At 39.8% G+C, this 23356-nt stretch overlaps 1 protein-coding gene across 1 annotated transcript; it reads left to right on the forward strand.

The window, feature by feature from the left end:
* The first annotated feature begins 7059 nt into the window (after positions 1-7059).
* On the forward strand, positions 7060-20748 carry wnt3a (wingless-type MMTV integration site family, member 3A). Its single transcript, XM_086271353.1, has 4 exons — positions 7060-7641; positions 12378-12619; positions 17678-17943; positions 18041-20748. Exons 1-4 carry the CDS (start codon positions 7520-7522, stop codon positions 18518-18520), a joined length of 1110 nt encoding a protein of 369 aa, XP_086127479.1. The 5' UTR covers positions 7060-7519; the 3' UTR covers positions 18521-20748.
* Positions 20749-23356: the final 2608 nt, after the last annotated feature.

A 23356-nucleotide genomic window follows, 5' to 3' on the forward strand; every position in this document is an offset into this window, starting at 1 on the left:
AAATAAGTTGGAATGTAGTGTAGGATGTAAATCGAGTCTGGGGTATTTCCTTGAGAAGGCGAATGCATTCAAAACATCTCAGTGTTACGGCACATATTTTAAGAAACAGGGTATACAAGGCAAATTAGACAATAGGAGGTGATCTAGAAAGATGTAGGCAATTAGCTTAATTCAAGGCAGATTGCATCTCGTAAAAGGTATGCAAAGTTCACGCAGAAATATGGTTTTGCATTCTATATAAAATGTCATTTTGAGTAAAGAGCAAAGATTAGATTCCTCCTCCCTCTCCTCGGAGACTTGTGTATTAGCCTTGGTCTGACCTTGTCTTGATATCACATCCCTGGAGAGGAATGTAAATCGTATCCGTCCAATCCCAACCCAGTTACCACCAAACTCCTTGTTCTCACCACCTCTACTCCGCTGCAGGGCCACATGATCTTTTCCATGTACCAGACATAATTTGTGGCTTAGGTTTGGAGGCTGACGGTGCGTCTGCGCCACTCTGCTGTTTCAGGCAACCGGCGCACCATCTGCAGCAGTTCTCAGCATTCAGGATACATACAGGAAGAGTCCGTCTTCGTGGGCTATCACGAGAGCTCTGGAAACCTCCAATCGCATCCGAGACAGCAACAGTTTGGGGATTACTGATCAATACATTTAACATGTTTTTCTTCCACTAGGAAGATTTTTTTTGCAAGTTAAAAAATAAAGGAGCAAAAAGCCCCACTAAAAAACACGCCGCTCTTAATTTAGGAGACACCATGATTGTTGTCTAATTCTCACTCTTGGATTTCTTGTGCAAAAACAAAACAGTAGCTGCTCTCTCTGTTGTGGAACTTAATCCCAGTCCTTCATTTGTGGCAGTTAACCTATCATCCATGCACATTTTCTAGTGAAGTGTTATGACACACCTGAACCAAATTGTATGCGAGCGTGTTGTGGCCTGAAAATGTTTAAGTATGCACATCTAAGCCACTGCTGCCATGCAACTGCATAATGGATACTTTCCTTCCAAAAGGCATATTTTGGATTGTTTCATTGTATAACAAATTTGTTATGTAACAGCTGTATTAAAACAGTTTTGCTCACGCAAGCCTACATTATGCTTTCTTGTAAACAATAACATTAATATCAGACCGCAGGCTGCTATTGCCCAAGCAGCTTGAAACAATCCACCTCATGGTTTTCCAGCCACGTGTGAAACACCCAGCCTGAGAGGTGTTTGCAGAATTGCAGTTTTCTATTTGCCCTTGAACAAGCATTGCTATTCATCTAGGTTGACTTCATTCGACTGAAGAGAGCACCTAGAATGACACAAAGCAGTCTCAACAGTAAAAGCCAAGACATGTCAGCAGTTCTGTGCCAGGAAACTACAGGTTGCTGTACATAGACAGACGGGATGGTAAATGTATAGTGAATGGGTCGCGGTCCTGACCGGCAGGTGTTGTTGATGGAACGGTATGATCTGCTTTGCTTAGCATTAATGAAACAAGACAGAGTCCAGCCGAGCAGCTGCAGCCGGTGCAAGTCTCCCCCTCTGCTGATTGCAACCTGGGATGACCCCAGGAAAAAGTGTCAATGTGTGGGAAAAGATGAGTGAAGAAGATCAAGAAGACAGAGGAGAAATGAAGACTTTGTCGTTTTCTCAGCAGCTGATAAAAAGCACTGCTCCCTGATATGACATGCAAGGCTGTTCCTGTAACGAAAGCTGTTTTGTCTCTTCGTGCTTTCTGGCCCCCAGAGCTTCATCTCACTGCCCTAATGTGTGACTTCACCACTAAGACAATTATCTGAGTCACTCTGAGGAAAAATCTTATGACCAAAGACCTCCACCAAAGACTGATTTAGACTTGCTTTGACCCACACAGAGAGACAATCATCTATTTGCTTCTCAAGGTTTCAGATCGTGACCTCCTAGGGAGTTGTTTTATTACATTTAGATCAAATTCAGCTTGACTTTAACTCTATGTCTACATATGTGTGTAACAGAACCCTGTATATCCTCTAGTACCCCTTTCACCGATGTGTTTTTGTCTTTTAGGCAATTTTAGTATTAGATATGTTTCCCTTTTATGCTAATACTTCTCTAAAGGACTTCTCTTTGAAGCTCTAATAATGTCTTTTAGATAAACTAAGCAGTTAGTTTTAGATTTGTGACTCTACACTCAGTCAAAATCCTCAAACTTTGCAGCATGAACTTTCTGGGTGACATCTGATAACTAGAGTAATTTGAATTCATTTGAAGTTACTTGTCCAATTTTTCTCCAATTTGCAAAGCAGATTCCTCCCTCACTATATTTATAACTGGCTTCTAGGTTGAGATCTGGTGACTGAAGGCTATAACACACAGTATTCTCACTCATGTTTGCTTCTATTAGTTTATCCTTTCAAAAATGTCTTTAATCTTTTCGTTGCATCTGCTTGGCCCTCCATTCTACTGATCGGCTAAGATGCCATATTACAATAAATGACGTGCTTTAGGTGTGTAGTTAAACACAGCAAATGTGACGTCAACATGAGTTTGAAGTTCCTGATTTCCCTTATCAGGAGGCTTTTTACACCCTGTATTGCCAAGAGGCAAGCGGGGCAGATAGAAACGTCAACGCCTGTGGTAATGCCCATCCTGAAGATAAAGTCAAAGCAGGGGCAGAGCCTTAGCTTTGTTTCCCATGTCTGGAGATCGTCAGAGAAGCACAAGGGAAAGTGATGAGTTGTTTCCAGGTGTGAGCTCGTGGGGCGTGTCACATCTTATTGAGGCAGCACACAGCAAACATGTGGTATTGTTTTTAATGATCATTTACAGGAAAGAGCATTTGTGGTTGCGACACAGCACAACAGATGATGATGATGAGAGAGATCAGTGCAGGCTGTCGCAAATGCTCAGCTTACATCTGTTTTGTTTGTTTTCTTCTGTGCTCGCCAGAACAATCAGAAAACATTATCAAAGTGAACCACCACAGATCAAGTCTGATTTGATAGAAATATTCAATAATGTCAACGACGCAGCTACATAGCTCTTTATTTCCTGACGTTTAACTTGTATTTGTTATCTGTTACTGCATTTCCAACCAATTGGGGTTTTTTTTAATCTAACTTTATTGAATAGATTTATCTTTGATTTTATCTTCTTTTATATTGCTTGACATCAACCTCCCTTCCTTAGAGATATAAAAGTCCTTGCCTTTTTTAAATTTCAGATCTTTACAAAAGCAACCAAAATGTGTGCATACACGCTTCAAATTTAGATTTTTTTTCTATTAAAAGCTCAGCAGTGATAGAAGAGCGGATCACAATTCCACTACAGCGGTGACATCTAGTGGTGCTTTTGCATTTTCACGTAGCACAGACCTAGTTGAGTGCAGTAGCTGCATTAAATCCTTAAAATCCTTTAAATCCTTGTTGTATTTGTTACATCTTATGTAAACACTTTAGTGTAAGAATTAGCATTAACAGCTTCATGTTACACCAGGAAAATATTTGTGGAAAATTGAGTGAAGTAATGAAAATGTGATTAGTTCAGATATTTTTCTATGGCATGATGTTAGCGTGGCTGTGTTTTGTCAAACAGGGGGAGGCCGATGATGCAGAGCAATGACAAGACTCACTTGTCAGACACGACTCCCTTCTAAGGGTGCTTTTCTAAATGTCATCACCATCAGAGTGAGGTCACCATGGGCACACAGAGGTGCCCTGATGTCCTTCTGCTCGCTCCGGGGGAAAACCTGACTAGATGGGCTGCAGGGAATGAAGTAGAGCTGTGAAAGATGGAGAAAAGAAACTGAACACAACCTCATTTACGTTTTGTTAGTGAGCCGGTTATTATAAGAAGACATGTTGATCGTGTGACTATGTAGAAATAACAACATGTTTGCACTCAAATCTTTAAGGAGCTATTTCCACTTCCTGGTAAGTCTTCTATATTCAGGTGCCATAAGCTTAGCAGGCATCACATTTTTCTCATGTATTTAACATTCACTGGCTTGGCCTCAGTACCAGTGCTGACAGCTACTGACTCAGTCCATAGCTGCTCCAAATTCCAGATTTCCACCTCTGCGGTTGCCTAAAACCCACTGACTGTACAGTGCATTTCTCATTTTTATTTAGTGTTTGGTTTTATTTATTTATTAGCAAACAATTTATATTTATGGTAATAGTAGATGAGTTATTTAAAGCAGCAACGACAGTAGGATCCGCAACATTTATCTGACAGTTTGCCATCGTTTTGCTTTAAGAACTGCTTTAATTCTTCAAGGCATAGATTCAATAAGGTGCTGCAATCATACCTCAGAGATGTTCTATATTGATGTGATGACATCACACAGTTGCTGCAGATTGTTGGCTGTACATCCATGACATGAATTTCATTTTCCACCACTTCCCAGAGGTGTTTTATTGGACTGACATCTGGAGACTGTGGAGGTCATTTGAGGCTGTGGTGTTTAAACTGTGTTCACTTTGTACTAAGGGGCTTAAAGTTTGCCAAGAAAATATCCTCCAGACCATTGCACCACCACCAGCCTGAACCCTTGATGCAGGGCTGGATTTATCTGTGCTGTCTTGGTGTTTATGCCAACTGTGTTTAAGAAAAATCCCAGTAGATCACCAGTTTCAGAAATACTGAAACCAGACAGCCTGGCAACAACAACGAAATCAGTAAGATCACCTTTCTTCACCATTTTGATGCTAGGTTTGAGCTTCAGCAGGTCAACTTGTCCGTGTCTACATGCACACAGTTGCTTGCAAAGTTGCATTAATGAGTGGTTGAACATAACAAAGTGACTAGTGAATACATACTGTAGACTAATGCTGCTACTATTATGACTAATGATACATAATAACAACATGATAATAGTAATAATCCGATTTTGATTAATGTCCAAGGAAATAGCAATCTTCAGTTACTGTGGGGAAATATATCCTCTGCTCTTGTTTGAGATTTTTACTTAACATGAGAAAGTTCTCCTGTAGTACATGTGTTGTAAGCAAGTACATGCGGTACTTAAAATAAAAAATAATAATAAATTTAAAAAAACTACTTCTTCTGTGGCATCATTCCTGTTTTAACTATAATAGCACATATACATACAAATCCATACACCAGTTAAGTCCAGGCAAGGAGTAAAAAGAACAAAAAAAACCCAAAACGCAGAAACTGTATAAACTTCAGTGTCAGTAAAGAATGAATACTTTAGTAAAAGTAATTGTCTAATGATCATATTCAGGCAAAACATTTACAGACTTAACTGCATTCAAGTCATTTAAAGCTGCCTTACATTCATCAAGTGAGACTCGCTCCTTTAGTTTTAGATGATTCCAGGAGGAAGGAGCTAGGTGCAAATCTTAAGGCTGTTTTTCCAAATTCATTGTAGCAGATAGAAGGAATAACTCTTGGGTATATAAGACAATAAATTCCCACACTTATTGAATATAAGTCTGTAATTAAGATGGGAACAAACCAAGAATAGCCTTCTAAATAGGAATAAACCAGTGCTTGGGTCTATGACGCGACAATGCAGACAATCCAACCTAACGTGCAGTGGTGAGTAAGAGCTTTAAAGTTTGTACTGAATCTTAGTGCTCCGTGATAATGGTATTGCAGTTGATGTTGTAAAGTTAGTTTTATTTGAAAAGATGTGATTACCCTTTGCTTGACTTGCAATGTACAACGATGTCAACTAGATGGCGGTAACATCTAGTCTTCGACCCCATTAAAGGTGTTTTTTTCGTTCTGCGCTGGCTTTCAGCCTTCTGCGCCTTCGGTTTGCCAGCAACGTGAGGAAATTTGAAAATAATGGCAGGCAAAGCTGAGTGGCCACTATGTAGCCAATTAACGAGTCACTGAACCGGCCAGGGAACGGCAAAATGAACGCACCGGGTATACTTATTTTGCAGGAGACCAAGTATGACGGTGTGGAGACCGTAAGAAAGTGTGCAAGACGCACATGGAACAGCTGCATTTGTGCAGTAAAGCAAATAAAACCTTCACTTTGTGCAAGCGTATTTTCTGTACAGGGTAGTCACAGCTATCAAACAATCCATGGCTGGGCATGTGTTGATGCTGCTGCAGCTGAAGCTGCCGTACATTAATCCAGTTTTTTAATTTTTCCTGTTGTTGAACAAATTCCCCCCAAATTCCAAAAAAAGCAATAATAATGCATGTGGATGTTTACTGAAACTGAACTCACTACTCTCGTAGTTACGATCATCTTCATAGCAACGACAGGTGCTGACTAAAACACTGAAGTGACTGAACTTAACTAAAACTTGAAGTAGTGAATTTGTTCCCCCCTCTGTATCGCGTCACCAGCCTCTGATATTGCACAACAGGCAGCTTTTTCCTTTCTTCCTTTTTTAACTCCAACGACAAGCATCACTGCCTGTAGATAAAAGACCGGTCCACCTCATATCAGCTATCAACAGCCACTTGACACTGAGAAGGGAAAAACCGACAGTCAGCTTTTTAGAGTCAGTGTTGCGGCCAATTTTATCGGATATTTTCGTTGGAATGGCAATCTGACAGCTCATCATACAGATAGTAATATTCTTAAGTGTGTAGCATTAGAAGTGGATGAGGTAATACCTTTTGAGAATAAAAGAAAATGTTGCTAATCAGTGGCTTTTAAACGCCAAGGTGCGCCTAATTTATCGGCTGATAAAATAGAAATAGAAAATAAATAAATAATACAATTAGAGCATCGTTTTCACATTTTACAATTTCAGAAACTATATGCTGCTGACAGAAATCCTGAGGTTTTATATATTTTTCAGATTTTAAACTATATAAAAAGATATTAGCTGTTTATTTGTAGGGAATTTAAATAAAATTTTGTTTTTGCTATTTTTTTTATTATGGCCAGATTTATTAAATTAAGCCAACCCTTCAGCTTGTTAGAAGCACTTCCAAACCTCTAATTTTACATTCATGACAAAGAGGCGCACATAAAGGACTGGAGAGGCTTAATTGTGGTCTGAAGCAATTCACACATATTTATTTCTGCATTTTAGAAGCTTCAAGCCAGGGAGTGAAATCCGGACAGGTTGTTATAGCTACGCAATCCACAGGGGTTCCGATGTCTATTTAAAAACCTTCAGACCCTCCCTCTCTCCTTTAAACAACATTATATATCACACACACGCTGCATGCTAATGCCGAGCAATTCTCAGTGAGCACTAAAACACATCTTAAAATTAGCTCATTCTGGTGTTTGAGTTCAAGCTCCCTGACATGGCAACAGAGGGAACATATCATCAGAATTCCCCCTTTGGCAATACCTGCTGATTGGGTCCTAAAAAAAAAAAAAAAAAAAAAAAAAAAAAAAGCAAGCGGCTTTTAACTTTTAATATTTGGCTCTGAGAGTTCTGCCACGAGCACTCGCGAAAGAGAGAGTTGCCTCTGATTTTTCTTCTTTCATTTTTTTTCTTTTGGAGAAGAGAAATAAAAAATTGCCAGTGCAGCTTCGTTTTCGTCTTTTGTTTTTCTTTTTTTTTTCTTAGCACTTCGGTTAAAATCCGTACGCGGATGAGTGCGCATGTAGGCATTCTGCTTGAGATGTTTTACGAAACTTTAAGGATGATATACCTTGGATGTTTCCTGTTGCTCTGTGGGCTTACGCATGTCATGGCAAGCTATCCTATCTGGTGGTAAGTTTAATTTTCATTATTTCCCGGACAAGAAGTGACACATTAAAAAACATGCGGGGATTGTGGATGACCTGTAATTTTGAGTTGTTATAGTTGTGACTGCTTGTCTGTCAGCTGCAGAGCTTTAGCGTGTGGTGACGGTGATCTTTTAACGTTACTTTTTATAATATTATAAGACATGCACAGTGTGACTTTCTAATCGGGTCATTAAAATGACATTTAGTAACCCATGGAAACCGAAAGTATACAGGCGAAAGGATGGGCTGAATTGTAAACGCAAGAGATGAACGAAACGTACAACTTTGCAAATCGGGAGCAATTTTGATCTCCAGAATGCAGCAGGTGCAAACTTTATGTGCTTGGAAGCGTGTGTCTATGTGTGCTCGTGCGTCCAGTGTGTGCGTGTGTCTGTGTGCGCGCGCGCGCGTGGTGATGGTGATGTTGTCATTGTATGTTGCCATGTGTTGTCATTTTTGCACTTAGCTCCCGACTTCATGTTTTCAGTCTTTCTGCCATGTAAATGCCAAAAAGAACCAAATGCGTGACGCTGACATTAATGAAGCAGAGCAGAGCTGCGTTAAAATTACGATAGTGTAATTAGTTTAAAAAAAACTACAGGATTATTGTATTTTGGTATGTTGTGCTGTTTTGTAATATTTCAGCTTCATCCATCAGTCTTAGCTGTTATCAAAGCACAGAAATAAATATATATATATATATATATATATATATATATATATATATATATATATATATATATATATATATATATATATACATATATATATATATATATATATATATATATATATATATATATTTCTGCCTGATTTCTAATAAATCATTCAATATTTGGAGGACGCTTAATCTACTTTTCTTAATGGGTCCCCTGGTGGTAAGACTGATGAGAAACTAATTACATGCTCAGCTGGAAGGAAATCCTGATATAAAAGTGGGCCCTCTGGATGGAGCGATGGGGGGACTGCACAAACTACTTTTTTTTTTTTTTTTTTTCCAGTGTAATTGAATGTTTGGTTTACTTTATTTATTTGATGCCAGTGCAAGATAAAGTTTTGCATTTTTTTTCTTGGTACTTTGGTAAACACAGCCAGGGAAAACCTTGAAATTCACCCTTCATAAGAGTTTTCTTTCTTCTTTTTTTTGTGGAGCTTGTTATGAATGACACAATGGAAGAACAGTTTTCCATTCTGTCATAGCTGAAACCCTGCAGCAAGCCCAGAGCTAACTTCTGTGTTGATTGTTTGATTTTGGAGGGTGCCAGTGATTGAAGGGTCTAACAACAGGGGTAAACATAATGGAAGCAAATTTTGCTGCATCACTCCCGCCTATACAAATAATGTCTAAGTGCAAAAGTAACTCATGAAATCACTTTTCAGTTCTTTCATTCCTGACACAATGCTGAACTTTTTTTTAACTTGAAAGATTACTTGAGTGATTTTTCTGCCTCATGGCAACTCATCCCAAGTCAAATAATGTGGTTCCTTTGGGATTGCACTTAGCATGCCTGCATTGTCTTTCCGTTTGCTAACAGCATGCCAGCCATCTATGATCTAGACCTTCTGTGAAAAGCAGCTTACGATGTTTTGCTGACAGAAGCTTGCCTTCAAGCAGCCATGGGAGCTGCATCACTCTCAACCCCTGCACCGCAGTCGTTCTTGGTGATACGGCTCTGCACTAAGACAGGTTCATGTCTGTCTATTCTCGACCTGCCATGACATAGCCTGGCTGCACCCGCCACCCCACCACCTTCTTCACTGGTCCACCCCACCTTAGAAGATAAATACCTGGAGGTGAAAGCTTGCCGCACATTCCTTTTCCCAAACATATTCTCTTGATGTCAAAGTCGGCTCCAAGGCCTCAGGGCCCACAAGTAAAGTGGTAATTCTAAGGCACCCTGCTTGGGCTTGCTGAAATATGCATTAAACCTGTACTGGATAAACTTAGATGAGTGGGGGAAACTTTGTACTGAGGCAAAAAGTCATATACATCGTATATATTTTGCTTAATTTATCTGTAACAGTTATCACTAAGGTGCTCCTTTGAAAACAATAGCCTTAAGAGCATGAGTGAATCCTGTGTTTCCTCATTAGTTGTACTAAACATCACATGTGCAACATCTCTGCAAAGCAGGAGAAAATCAGTGGATTTCTTTTTTTTTAGAAAGAATTAAAGAGATTAAAGTTGCCAAGACTCAATAAATACCTAAAATCTAAATAATACAGCAGGTATTTTAAAATAGTTGTTGGAATTAGTATCCAACAACACAGTCTTTTGTGCAATAACTTCTTAAAAAATCATAAATCATCCATGGTGAAACATGCCCCGCCGCCTCTCACGGGCCATTTCCTAACACAGAAAAGAGGTGGCAGGGATTACTCAGCCCCAATGAGACAGGCATGGAGACTCTTGAGCCAAGCAGCCTAAGCACACTGACTCACATTGAGCTTGTGGGGTACAGTTCAAGACAGTGACAGGGCAGAAATACCTCTGCTGACCCTCATTGGTGTGAGTACAAGGACCTTTAAAGTTGCTGGTTTTCCCAAGATGATATTGCCACTGACCTTCATGATTACCTGCTGTTGAGATGCACACTTGCCAAAAAAATTTGAATGCAGGTTCAAGAAGAGACAGAGAAAGAGCTACAACTGACAACTCCCTTCAAATCCATTAAAAAAAAGAGAGCTCTGCTCCTAACCTGAACATCTGTACCAGTTCTCTTTGGCTGATGAACTTTCACCAGTAAAAAAGAGGTCAATTGTAGTAGGAAACTGCCTTGTGTATTGTTGTTTGTAGCAGACAAAAGGCAGATAAATGCGATATGTTCTGAAGAGGTTTTTAGCATGCCATTGCTCACTTACTGGCTGTCTCATTTATGATGAATTAGGCTGGTGTAGTCTGTAGAAATTAGGCAAGAAATTCTGTTGAAACCAATGTGACTCATTGCTTTGATGTTTTCTTGGGAGAAATAACAGGAGTAACTCATTGGGTCAGTTCATGGCTCAGGAGCACCTTTGACACCTGGCAGACATCCTTAATAATTACAGAGAGCTGAAAATCAACCTTTGAATGTAAAACCTAATTGAGGTATTAAAGGTTGGTACGATGAAAGCCATCAGAAACCGTCAACATGTGGGGTCATTTGACTGTGAGGCTCTTTCTTTTCTTCAGGTTAAAAAAAACCCTGCCTGAGGGCCAAAGTCAGGAATTTGGTAATCTTGTTTTGATCAGCGATTAGTCCTTGAACAGCAGTGAACAGGTCAGCAGATAGTGAGCTAACTGCAAAGCAAAACACTGCACACCTGCTCTTAAGCTGCATTTATAGAGAATCTACATTAACCATTATGACTCCAGCATCGCCCAGGGGATGACAAACTGAACACTCCTTCCAGCGTTCAGTCCTTAATAGACAGTTGATGTAAATTAAGGGCTTGTCTTGATTGCCAGCAAGCTACTTTGTAGCTACTCCAAAAGGTATTTGCCAAAGATAACAGGAACTGTGCTATTCAGTAATTTGGCTGTTCTGTGCCATTATGAAAGAGTCAAAGTGCTGATTTGATAATTTACCATAGAAGGCAATTACTGCAGGCCAGTTATTCATGCATTAAAAGAAAAAATATCATTTTCATCCATCTGTTTTCCATCCATGCTTCTATCCAGCTTATCCCGGCCAATTTATTAATTTTTATAGATATATATATATAATCAAATGTATTTAAATGGAGAGTTCAGAATCCAAATTCAAACCTGTTAACTGCTTTTATATTGGTAGAAGAGAAGAATTAGAAGCCGGAAGTAAATATTTGATTTGCTTTGGAAATCTGTTTTTTAAGTCATTGAGGGGCAGAGCTTTGCTGTTTTTAGGCTAAAGACAAATCGAATCAGCCTCCAACACTTTTTGCACTGCTTGATTAGAATTCTAAGAAAACTATATAAAATTTTAAACAAAATGGCATAAATCAGTATGCCTTTTGTGCAATGCGGAAATTCCAAAACATGGCCATGCAAGCACCCTGCAGTGTCTTTTTAAGTCCTTCTTAAAAATGGGTCATTCATAAAATGGATATCCAATATCTGTGATTACTACCTGCTAAAAGTCTTAATTGAGAGGACACAGAAAATAAAGACAAAGAGAAAGCAATACAGGCACAAAGAGAGCAAGAGAGAGAGAGAGAGAGAGATGTAATCAGTGAACCAAGTTTGCACTTGTTGTATCCCAGAATACCTTCCTCAAAAGAAAAAAGGAGGGGAGGTTCAGCGTTACTCTTAATACACTCTCTGAAGTTTCAGCGTAGGGTTTGCACTCTTATTACCCTAAGCTGAAGGCCTGTTAAGTGTGCGGACAGTTAATAACAAGGTGCAGTTTTCCAAGTTGTCAGCTTAAGGTCTATGAAGACCTCTGGATGCATAACGGACTTTCATCTTAAACAGAAACACTGCCTGCTTCTGAGACTGCAGGGCTGCAATTTCAATACACACAAAGGCCAGGTGCCTGCAGAGAGGGTAGTTGAAGGGATAAAGAATGGATGTCTAATGGTAGCATCTGATACAGAAAAATAAACACACACAATCAAACGTACTCAGACGTAAAATTACACTGCACCAGGAGGGAAATTAGTCCCCCACTTGAGTGGTGTTATATCAGTAGATAAAGATGCAGACAGATAAGATATAATTATCCAAATGCACTGACAACACGACTTCCTTTCTGCTTGTAGGTCACTAGCAGTCGGCCACCAGTACTCATCACTGGGCACTCAACCTATCCTTTGTGGCAGCATACCAGGCCTAGTGCCCAAGCAGCTGCGTTTCTGCCGGAACTATGTGGAAATCATGCCGAGTGTGGCTGAGGGGGTGAAGATTGGCATCCAGGAGTGTCAGCACCAGTTCAGAGGCCGACGCTGGAACTGCACCACGATCAATGACAGTCTGGCCATTTTTGGTCCAGTGTTAGATAAAGGTAATGTTACAAAGCACACAGAGTTTTCTTTCCTGCTACTTTTCTGTCAAAAAATAACAATTTGTAGAGTCCTTAAGTCTATAAAGATATTTTCTTGAAGAAATGCCACTTATCAGTAAAAAGTAGGCAACACTTTTTGCAGAAAGAAAAACAAACTATGCCTTTCTTTGACAGGAAAAGATGACCAGAGTAAAGTAGTATTATTAGCTTATGATGACTCCACTGTCTTTGAATATGTATTTGAGAATGTCTTAATCTCTGCAAAGTTCTTAGAAGTATTTAGCTCTTTAAACCGACTGAAAAAAAAGAGCAATAAAAGTGACTTATCATGTCTCTCTCCTGATTAACTCTCCCATTAACAATTCTATATTCCCTTTGTCTTATATTTGCATTAGAAGAGCTGCACTCCCAGCATGCATCATTCATTATGCTGATTCAAATCCTTGTTTAAATAGACTTTAGACTGAACAAGTCTCGGGGGTCTGCATGCATGCAACGATGTACACGACTAGCCTAAGTCGAGTGAGTTCTGTCTTGTTGGAGTTTTCTTTAGGAGGGGATCCCCTGTGATTGCTGGTATTTTCTTCTGATGTACTTTACCCAAGAGATGAACTGAACTGAAGCATAGAGGTTTTCCAAAATACATTTTAGCTTATGCAGTGATACTTTTCAGGCATGTGTCTAATCATGAGCTCAGGCAAGAGAAATCCCCATTGCCCAGAAAACTAGCCATAAAACCAAGAAAGAAAGAAAGATGATATATGTGTATATTTAATAGTTAATGCAGTTGATCATAATAAAAATTTTAAAGAGTGAAATATTTCTTAGTAATTAATGAGGGGCTAGTGCAATATTTAGTGTGCAGACATAAGTGTGATCTTTTTACTTTATTCCATCTCCCAGCAGGAAAGCAAATGAGACTGTTTCCCAAAACATCAGATTCACACTTTGATTGGATAGATGAATTCTTCTTCCTGATTTCTGAAATGAGTTAAAATCAAGAATCCATGCAGGCCCCAGTGGCTGAGGGTCGTGATCCAAACTCGTCATCTAGTTTACGGAAGACTGATGTAAACACAAGGGGGCCGGGGGTCACGTAGGGCAATTGCTTTTAATAAACTCTTGAGCCAGTTGATAGAAGAGGCTGGAGTTGAAGTAGGTGGCTAACGATAGGGGTTCTCAATCCCACTGCTATTGTGGTGCAAAATGCCACCACGTCTTTCCCTCTGCATCCCCTCCCAGGCCTAAATTGCAGGGGTGCTGACTGGAAAGAGAAGGCGGCTACTGGGCTCTAGTAAATCATTTTGATTGGATTAAGGTCACTCAGGCCCTTAATAATGTGAGAGGTCAAAGTGGCTGGATTAAGTGCCTTTGTCAAAGGCTGAGGAGAGTAGCTCAGGGGCTCACAGGCCTTTGATAGGACTTAGTAGGAGAGAGCTTCCATTTCATTGGATTTGATTGATGCTAGTGTTTGTCCATGCAACCAGGCCATTGTCCTCACTGGTGTCAGTTTGTCTGAAATTCAGATTCTTGTTAGTCAGTTTCCTCCTTCCTTTTTGTTGCCAGATTTGAAAGGAAGAGTAGGCACCTTTATTTGCTACAGAGGCTTAGTTACTGTCAGTTCAGTGCATCACTGCCCGTGTCCACTTCAACTCCACTGAGAACATTAGAAGTTTGTTTTAAAGAAGTGGATTAAGAGGGACTAAAGGAGTAAAGCCTTTACAAAAAAGAAGGCAATGTAGTAAACGGAGTTGAACTACAACTAAAAAATCAATTGAAATGAACAGGTTGTGCATTTTGAAGATAAGTTTAATGGGTTACATTAAACTATATGCACATAAAAATGCTCTTACTCAATGTGAGCATACATTAGTTGACCACACAAACACTCATCTAAGAGTATTATTACTTTAGAAAAAAGCATATCTTATATCATGTTCTCTCCTTACACATGGTCTAAACCTCTTTTTTTCTCCACACCCCTGCCTCCAGGCTATGTCTGCGTCAGTGCTCATTAATTTACATTAACTAAAGTGTCAAAACATGCACCACTGGAATCTGCCTGTGATGAAAGGTAATAGAAAGCTGCACAGGTGTTCCTCAGTCTGCAGAGCCGATCCCAGAGCTATTTCGGCATTCTTGGTATTTACAGAAAACCTGAATGCTATATGGGTATAATCAGTCTCCAGTTTATGACTCATGTGATGGGATTAGGTTTCTTTGCTATAAAAAGTGGACAGTCACAGTTTCACAAGTCTTAACACCCGTACAGGAAGTCAATGCACCGTCATTTTTCTTTTTGAAGATAATGAAGTTCACTGGAAATTCCTATTATGTAATTTGTTAGCGATACTGAAAAGTTTGACACTATTGTAGCTCTAGCTTGTCTTCATTCACTGTGGGCACGTTTGCACTGGGCAGGATGCTTTGTTTGCCAGGAAATACAGATACCTAAATTGATCTAAATTATTAAGTTCCATCTAAACTAACCAGGAAAAGGCCAGGGGATGTGGGTTGTGACCTATGACCTGAGGATGAGAAAGAGTAACTATTTAGGATGAGCCAAAAGGTCCCTGCATTTCATGAGACGTATGTCTCTCCATGCTGGGGGAGGGAAGCTGGCTCACCAGTATATCATTAACTCTGTGCAAGAAAGAAAGAAGGGATGTGGTAAATGGAGTTGATGGGGGGACCTTAGCCCCACTCCCCGCTGGGCACTGCTCAGAGCACAATATCTTCGCAACCATGAGATTAAGCAGGAGAAAAAGTGCTTTTCCCCATTCACACGCCCTTTAGATTGTTTTATTAAACCATTTGAATAGGGATTTCCCTGTCTGCCGACAAGCAGGGTCCAGCCAATGCATAGTTCTCTGTTGCTATGACTTAACTTGGTCCCCACTAATCACTAGCCAGGGCAAATTTCATATAAAATATCTGGGGCTATTGTGGGACTAACACAGCGTGACAGTGGCAACACAATAGGGGATTCAACCCCCCAGCAGGTTGTAGGGACCGCTTGGCCTGCCAGAGTCTGGCAAAGTTTGGTGGAAAAGCATTGTCTGAGAAGAAATACCACAAATTGGTCATAAAACTAAGGAAAAGCAGTGGAGCTAATGTCACAGGTGGAGTTTCCAGGTACAGTGAATGCTGTCAGAGGTGGATTTAAATCCAAATGAAAACACGCGTTTAAAAAAATGGGTGATTGTTCTGATTAAGTTTTCATTAGTTCCTTCCAGTGAGTTTTTACTGTCATGTATAAATGGGCCACACACGAACAGTGATACCATACCATCGAAACTAAATTTAGAATGTGTTGTATGTTTATAGTCAATATCAACAAAAAAGGTAATCTGATGAATCAGAAGCTTGCAGGTGGGGCAAATGGGGCAAATTTTCAGCAAAGCTCTTCAAAATTTTAGAGATATTTCCATTTTCTTGAATGCTTATTCATTTGATAACACCAGGCTTTGTGAAGATCTTGTAAAGTAGCTTGTGAAAATTGTAAATACTATATAAGAAATCTATTATTTCACACAGAAATGCCAGGATATTTTTCGTGTGCTTCAATCCTTCTCCACTGACTATTTTACCACAACATTGCACTCCCCTCACATAATTCTATGACAAGTTCACAGAATATCTATGCTGATGGCTGTGCGCTCTTTTTAGTAGCACAGAAGTATGTTCAAAGATATTTTCAGACACAAATGTTAGTTCCAAAATCCTTTTTCGGCATTTGAAATTAAATCTGTTTTCTAAGTCACTTCAGATTTAATGTAAGCCAAACACCTTAGATATTCACTCAAACTGAAAACACAAAGCTCATGCTCAGTCAGCTTTAGATGAAGCATGGTGATGTGTAATTAATCACTGTAGACAGTTCCTTCATGGCGCAGTCTTTGGCTACTTTGACTTTTCACGAAAATGAAACAACACCAAATAAAAAGAAACGTGTTGGATTCACAAAGTGGGATTTGAGGAAGGAGAGCATTAGTTCAAATGTATTTGAACATTAGTAACCTTGTGTGTATACAGTAGTGGTAATGAAATGGGTGGTGAGGGATGCCAGTAGACCTTTTCTCTTGCATCATTGTTTCTAATGCCCTTTAGTCCTGGAACTGGTTGGAACCTGCTGTAAGGGAGGAGCTCGTTCTCCCCTCAGCTTTATATGCCTTTACTTTTTTTCTTTTCTTTCTTTCTTTATCATTTTTTGTTCTTCAGACAGAAACGTGCACTGTTTCTATCAAACACATACTCAAACACATCTCACGCAGACAGCGCAAGATTTCAATATTGATCTTAAACCATTTCTTTTACTCTTTTTTTTATCTTTAGTGTGTTCAGTTCATGTTTACTCCTGAAGTTTCCACTTCATCCTGTCTCTTCTCCTTCTTTGTCTTTGCTTGTGTTTTTGCAAGACCATACAAGTACATATATTCAAAGCAAACACTCCGTCTAATGATTCATGTTAAAGCAGCTGACAAGGAAAGGATAGAAGGAAAGTCTTTCCCTTTTTGGAATGGTATATCTGTTCGCTAAAGACCCATCTCCATGTTGTGTCTATGAGCTGTCCCCTCAGTGTGAGGCTGTTTCCTAACCTTTCAAAAGCTTAATTGAGTCTCTTAATTATAGGCCTGTCAGGCCCGTCTCTTCCTCTCATCTCTCTGGAAGATCCTGATCCCTCTGACTCATCAGTTAGCTATGTCAGACAGAGACGTAGAGGCCTTGCTGGCCTTATTTAGAGACAGGACGATTGATGTCTGGTTAAATTAACCCACACACTGTTGCGATATAGTAGATACAACCCAAATACAAGCAGCAGACAGGAGTAAAGGTTTACTTAGTTTGTTTGATGCTTTCTTGTTTTGTTTGGTTGAAGATGTTTGCTGCCAGCATATCTTACATATTATTAAATTTACACATTGTATATATTATATATTATGTATTAAAGCTATATCTTTCTTATTCATTTTTATTTAAATTTAATATAAATTGAATTCTGGAAATACTCAAGAGATACATTATCCAAGTGATGCTTGTCTGTCTTTGTCTTTCCAGCCACTCGAGAGTCAGCTTTTGTTCACGCTATTGCCTCAGCGGGAGTGGCGTTTGCGGTGACCCGTGCCTGCGCCGAGGGTTCAGCCAACATCTGTGGATGTGATACACGTCACAAAGGCCCCCCTGGTGAGGGCTGGAAGTGGGGTGGCTGCAGTGAGGATTTGGAGTTTGGAAGCATGGTGTCCCGGGAGTTTGCTGATGCAAGAGAGAATCGGCCTGACGCACGCTCAGCAATGAACCGCCATAACAATGAAGCAGGGAGAGTGGTTAGTTCTCTTATTCATGTTTTTGCTGTGTCTGTGGTAGCAGTTCTTCTGCTTTTAAAAGTTATATTAACTAAACTTTATTTTTTTTAATCTGTAGTCTCTCAACGACAACATGTTTCTGAAGTGTAAGTGCCATGGACTCTCTGGCAGCTGCGAGGTCAAGACATGCTGGTGGTCTCAGCCTGACTTCCGAGTTGTTGGGGACTACATGAAGGACAAGTATGACAGCGCTTCTGAGATGGTGGTTGAGAAACATAAGGAGTCCCGTGGATGGGTGGAGACCCTGAGACCCAAGTACAACTACTTCAAACCCCCTACAGAGCGCGACCTGGTTTATTATGAAAGTTCACCCAATTTCTGTGACCCCAATCCTGAGACCGGCTCCTTTGGCACTCGGGATCGCATCTGCAACCTGACGTCCCACGGCATAGACGGGTGTGACCTCTTGTGCTGCGGCAGAGGTCACAACACGAGGACTGAGAAAAGAAAGGAGAAGTGTCACTGTATTTTCCACTGGTGCTGCTATGTCAGCTGTCAAGAGTGCGTGAGGGTGTACGATGTGCACACCTGCAAATAGAGAGGTTTTTGTCTTTTCTCACCAAAACATAATGACTTCACTGGGTTGAAGAAGAAATGCAGATTCCCACCTGCAAGACCAGAGAGACTGTAAAGCTCTGTGACATGTGCGCAGACAAAGACACAACTGCCTCGTGTTTTTGTTTTGATGCTACAAAGAGTGAGTCTCTGCCTAAATTAACTGAAACAGCTGAGTAGGTGTCAAAGTCCACGAACGTCACCCTGATGGATGGATAGTTGTGATGATGGCAATAATGTTGATATCCTTACCGAGCATGAAAAAGGTGTCCTGATGTAGGAAAGGAGAACTTGACAAACACCATATTGGTGATTTTTTTCCCAGTGTAGTTACTTTTAATCAAGAATAGTCCAGCACTACCAATGCTTTCAAATCTGCAAGGCAAAAAAAAAAAAACATTAAAAAAAGGCATTTCGTTGAAAGTGAACGTTTCCTTCAGTGTGTAATCATCGCTTGTTTTTGCAGTGAAAAGTAACAAGAGTTGTGAGCAGGTCACATGATCAGACACTCAACAGCATGTTTTCTCCTCCTCGACATGACTACTTTATTTGCGTATTTTTGAACACTAACACGATCATTGTGTGCGTGAGTGTTTCTTTTACAAAGTGTTATATGTTACTGATGTTTGGGTAAGAATGCACTTGCACCTGAGTGAATGTAGTTGTTTGCTGTGATGTGTTTACATTCTCAATCTCTTAAGCTAACCAGTTAATATCTGCTTTAAACCACTAATTTTATTCGCGAGTAGAAAGGAAGCCACATCCAACAAGCGTCGGCAAAACGAGAATATAGTACGCAGTCTGCACATTTCCTGAAAGGCCAGAGAACACCTGGATCAAAAAAACCATCAAGAGTTATGACCAAAGACCAGAAAAGAGCCTCCCCATCCACCGCATGAGGCTGTGATAGTCAGTACCATTGATGAATATGAAGCATGTTCTCCTTATTCTTAACAGTATTAGTGATGTGCCACGTGACTCGGTGTGGGGAAAGCTGTTATTTATTAAAGGTGTATTCCCATATACACATATAATATAATATTTAATCAAATAGAAGCATACTCCCTGGTAAACACAGCACAAATGGTAATTTAAAAAAGCAAAAAAAGAAAGCAGACAAAGCTGTATTTTATAAGCTCTCAATATTGCAGTGTAATTTGCAGTAATGTGATGACCAAAACGTGTGTATGCGATCATCCTCAGCCGTGGCTTTTTGTTCCCAAACTAAACAACAAGCAGCATCACTGAAACTATCAATACTTCCTTTGTTTTAATGCTGCTACGATAATATGTGTACGTGTTTAGGTCCTTACACACAGTTTGTCCTCGTCTGTCTGTTTAATATGTGTATTCTTTGGCATGTATTGATTCTTTCTGTGAAAGAAATCTATTATAAGTAGTTTGGGTTAAAAAAAAAAGTGAAGTTTTACTAATTTTTGCATACAGTTTAACCAAATAGACCAGAATAGAGTTTAATATGTTATTTTAGTCATCTGTTACCTTGTAGTCATGCTAAAACACCAGGGCTAAGATGAAACACGTTGTGCTCTCTTAATTTGAGAAGAAATACAAAATAAAAATTCTTTTTTTACTTACGTGGAAAATATAAAACTACTGAAAGCTGAGACAGAAAGTTACATAAAGTTTATGAAAAGTGCGTTTCACTGATCGCCTCCACTGTGGAGGAGTGTGTAGAGTTTCTCATTAATGTTTACAGCTAATGTAATGCTACGTCTCAGGCGTGCGCGTTTAATTCAAAAATGCCCACCCAGGATTCGATAACGTCACGACTGAAAATATCAATAAACAGCCATAACCAGTTTCACATTTTAGATCATTTTTAGCAAACTACGCAACAACCAGCATTCATACTAAAAGAGCTGTTACAGTACACTTTTTCTGTGAGTGATCGCCTGTATGGATAATTTGGTTCGTTCTAATTTGTTTTTGTTAAGTCTTTAAATCCAAAGTTTTGTACAAACTAGTTCTGTGTTTTTATGAATTTCTAAAAGCCGATGTTTTTTTATAATTATTTATTTTATGCTATGTACATATTAGTAATTAAAAGTATATATTTGCGGAAATACATGTTTTGAAATGGTGTTGTGTGACTTGTAACTTGTAGCCTTTTTACCTCATCTCTGTTGTTCCACTGACTGGATACAGGTGTTTGTCCTACTGCCTGTAGTAGATTTCTAAACGTTAACTCTGTAACACCAAAATAAAATAAAAAATATTTTAAAAAAGAAAAAAAAGAGACAATGTTTCTTTTTCTGTGGTTGAAGATTTTTATTACAGTTTTTCTCAGTCGCTTTGGTGCGTTTCTCAGATCAGAATTGAAATTCTCATAACTATTAGTTCAACCTCCACAACACTCAGTCATTTGTGCACATCATAGTAGCAATTTCTCCTCTCTCTGAACAAACTTCAAATGATTTTGGACATGAATCAGTTGCTTCCATACATTTCCCTGCTGCTTTCTGACATTTCCATTTGCTTATGTCATGTCAGTCAAAAGTAATCATACCTATGGATGCTGAATAGTCGTTCCCAATAAAACTAATAGTCATACATCCATTGCTTGAGTCATCACACACAAAATTGTTGAACTAGTTATCACATGCCAAATATTGGCCATCTGTCAAGCAAATCCTATACCTTTCTGTATCATTGTTCCTGGAAATGTCTCCGAAATTGAACAATTGATCTCAGGTGAATTACAGCTGTCACTCATGAGGAGGCGTGTGAAAGTTTAGTTGTAACCAATGACAAACAACTTGTTCACTGTCAATTATGGATGAATCCTGTGAATCCCCAATTGGCAAGCATATATAAACTGCGCAGGAGCTAGTGTGTACCATTTCTACACTTCTGTGACACAAAATGGAAGGTCAGCACCGTGGAAGAGGGGTGAGGATGCGGGGAGGAAGGGGAAGGGGAAGAGGGAGAAGAGGCAGAAATAGGCAGATTCCTAATGAAATAAGGGCTACAATTGTGGACCATGTTGTCAATCACGGCCTCACCATGGAGGAGGCTGGTCGAAGGGTGCAACCCAATATTGGAAGAACTACTGTCAGTTCAATCATTCAAACATTCCGTAGGGAAAACAGGTATGCAAACAGTAATACACTGTACTGTACTGTGCCATCTCAGACACATCACATGTTACTGTACTGTATTTGCAATTTCACAAAAAGTTCACTCTGCACCACATAGGATTGTAAGATAACCTCGCGGAGGCGGAAGAGGGCCCCTTTTTACCCCACAGCAAGAAGAAGCCATTTGTGCAATGGTCATTGCAAACAATGCAATAAAGCTGAGAGACATACAAAGCGCTGTCATAGAGAATTACACGGTATTTGGCAATATTGAATCTGTTTCAATTTCAACAATTGACAGAGTACTCAAGAAAAATGAAATCCACATGAAGCAATTGTATAAAGTGCCATTTGAACGAAACAGTGACAGGGTGAAGGAGATCCGTCACCAGTATGTGCAGGTAAAGCTGGTCTTCTATGTTCTGCACTGCAAACTGTTTTACAGTACTTCGTAGTTTCATGCAATACACTTGCAATTCCACAGCACATACTCTACAATGTGTTTTACTAAATGCATGCATTACTGTTTGTTACTGTACACAGGCATATTGTGACATTGCATTTCTGTCTCTCTCTAAAGCGTGTACTGGAGCTGGAAGCCAGGGAAACACTGCACACATTCATATATGTTGATGAGGCAGGTTTCAATCTGGCCAAAGGCAGAAGGCGTGGAAGAAATCGCATTGGACAGAGGGCAACCACTGAAGTCCCTGGTCAGCGCGGAGGGAATATTACCATGTGTGCAGCCATCTCAGACAACGGCGTCCTCACCCATATCGCCCTTCTTGGTCCATACAATACCCAACATCTCCTGACATTTTTAGACACTCTTTACAGGGACCTAGTCCCTGAGAATGAGAGAGGTGGAGGCCAACTCAGCAAGTATGTTGTTGTCTGGGATAATGTCCGTTTTCACCACTCCCATCAGGTCAGAGAGTGGTTTGCAGCACATGACAGAATTCTGGTTGAATATCTCCCTCCATATTCCCCATTCCTTAATCCAATAGAGGAGTTTTTCTCTGCCTGGAGGTGGAAAGTTTATGACCGGCATCCACATGAGCAAATGGCCCTGCTAGCAGCCATGGATGCAGCATGTGACGACATCACAGCAGGGTCCTGCAGAGGATGGATTCGCCACTCCAGGAGATACTTTCCTCGCTGCATTGCGAGGGATAACATCTGTTGTGATGTAGATGAAAATATGTGGCCAGACAGACAGGAACGTCTGGATGTGCCAGAATGATTTACTGTACTGTTACATGTGCTGTTTATTGTTCACATTAGTGCACAGCTCTACCAAATGGGTGATTTTATGTTTACATGTATTCTACAGTGAACAAGTGACTGTAGCATATTTTTCTTTTGCACAATTCTGTAGGATTACAAACACTTCTACACAATGGAAATGTGAAACGTACGTATTCAGTGTCTCAGTTACTCCCAAGACTCCCATAACATCTACAGTGACTTTACTGCACATTTCAGATGGCTGTACAGGTAGGCCATAGTGCTGTCGTCAGCATTTTCAGGTGTCACCAATTGTTTTTGCAATGGGAAACACTGAAATTATAAACTGTCATAGTGGAAACATGACAATGCCATTTGACTATCTTGTTCATAAAGATGGTGTCAAGACTTTTCATTTTGATGGCACTGACAGTTTCATTGACATGGATACTTGCTTTTGAGGTATGGATAATCAATTCTGTGCATGTGACGTG

This window comes from Aulonocara sp. 'chitande type north' Nkhata Bay, linkage group LG18, assembly GCF_057382095.1.
Source record: "Aulonocara sp. 'chitande type north' Nkhata Bay isolate Kocher_YH1m ecotype deep benthic linkage group LG18, A_spYH_male_GT1.1, whole genome shotgun sequence".
Classification (NCBI taxonomy): Eukaryota; Metazoa; Chordata; class Actinopteri; order Cichliformes; family Cichlidae; genus Aulonocara; species Aulonocara sp. 'chitande type north' Nkhata Bay.

What these genes read in the sequence shown, in the direction of transcription:
- wnt3a (XM_086271353.1), top strand. Translation starts at nt 7,520, where the DNA reads ATGAGTGCGCATGTAGGCATTCTGCTTGAGATGTTTTACGAAACTTTA. An exon ending in GCAAGCTATCCTATCTGGTG is followed by an intron (nt 7,642 to 12,377) that starts GTAAGTTTAATT and finishes TTCTGCTTGTAG; the next exon opens with GTCACTAGCAGTCGGCCACC. An exon ending in ACAATGAAGCAGGGAGAGTG is followed by an intron (nt 17,944 to 18,040) that starts GTTAGTTCTCTT and finishes TTTAATCTGTAG; the next exon opens with TCTCTCAACGACAACATGTT.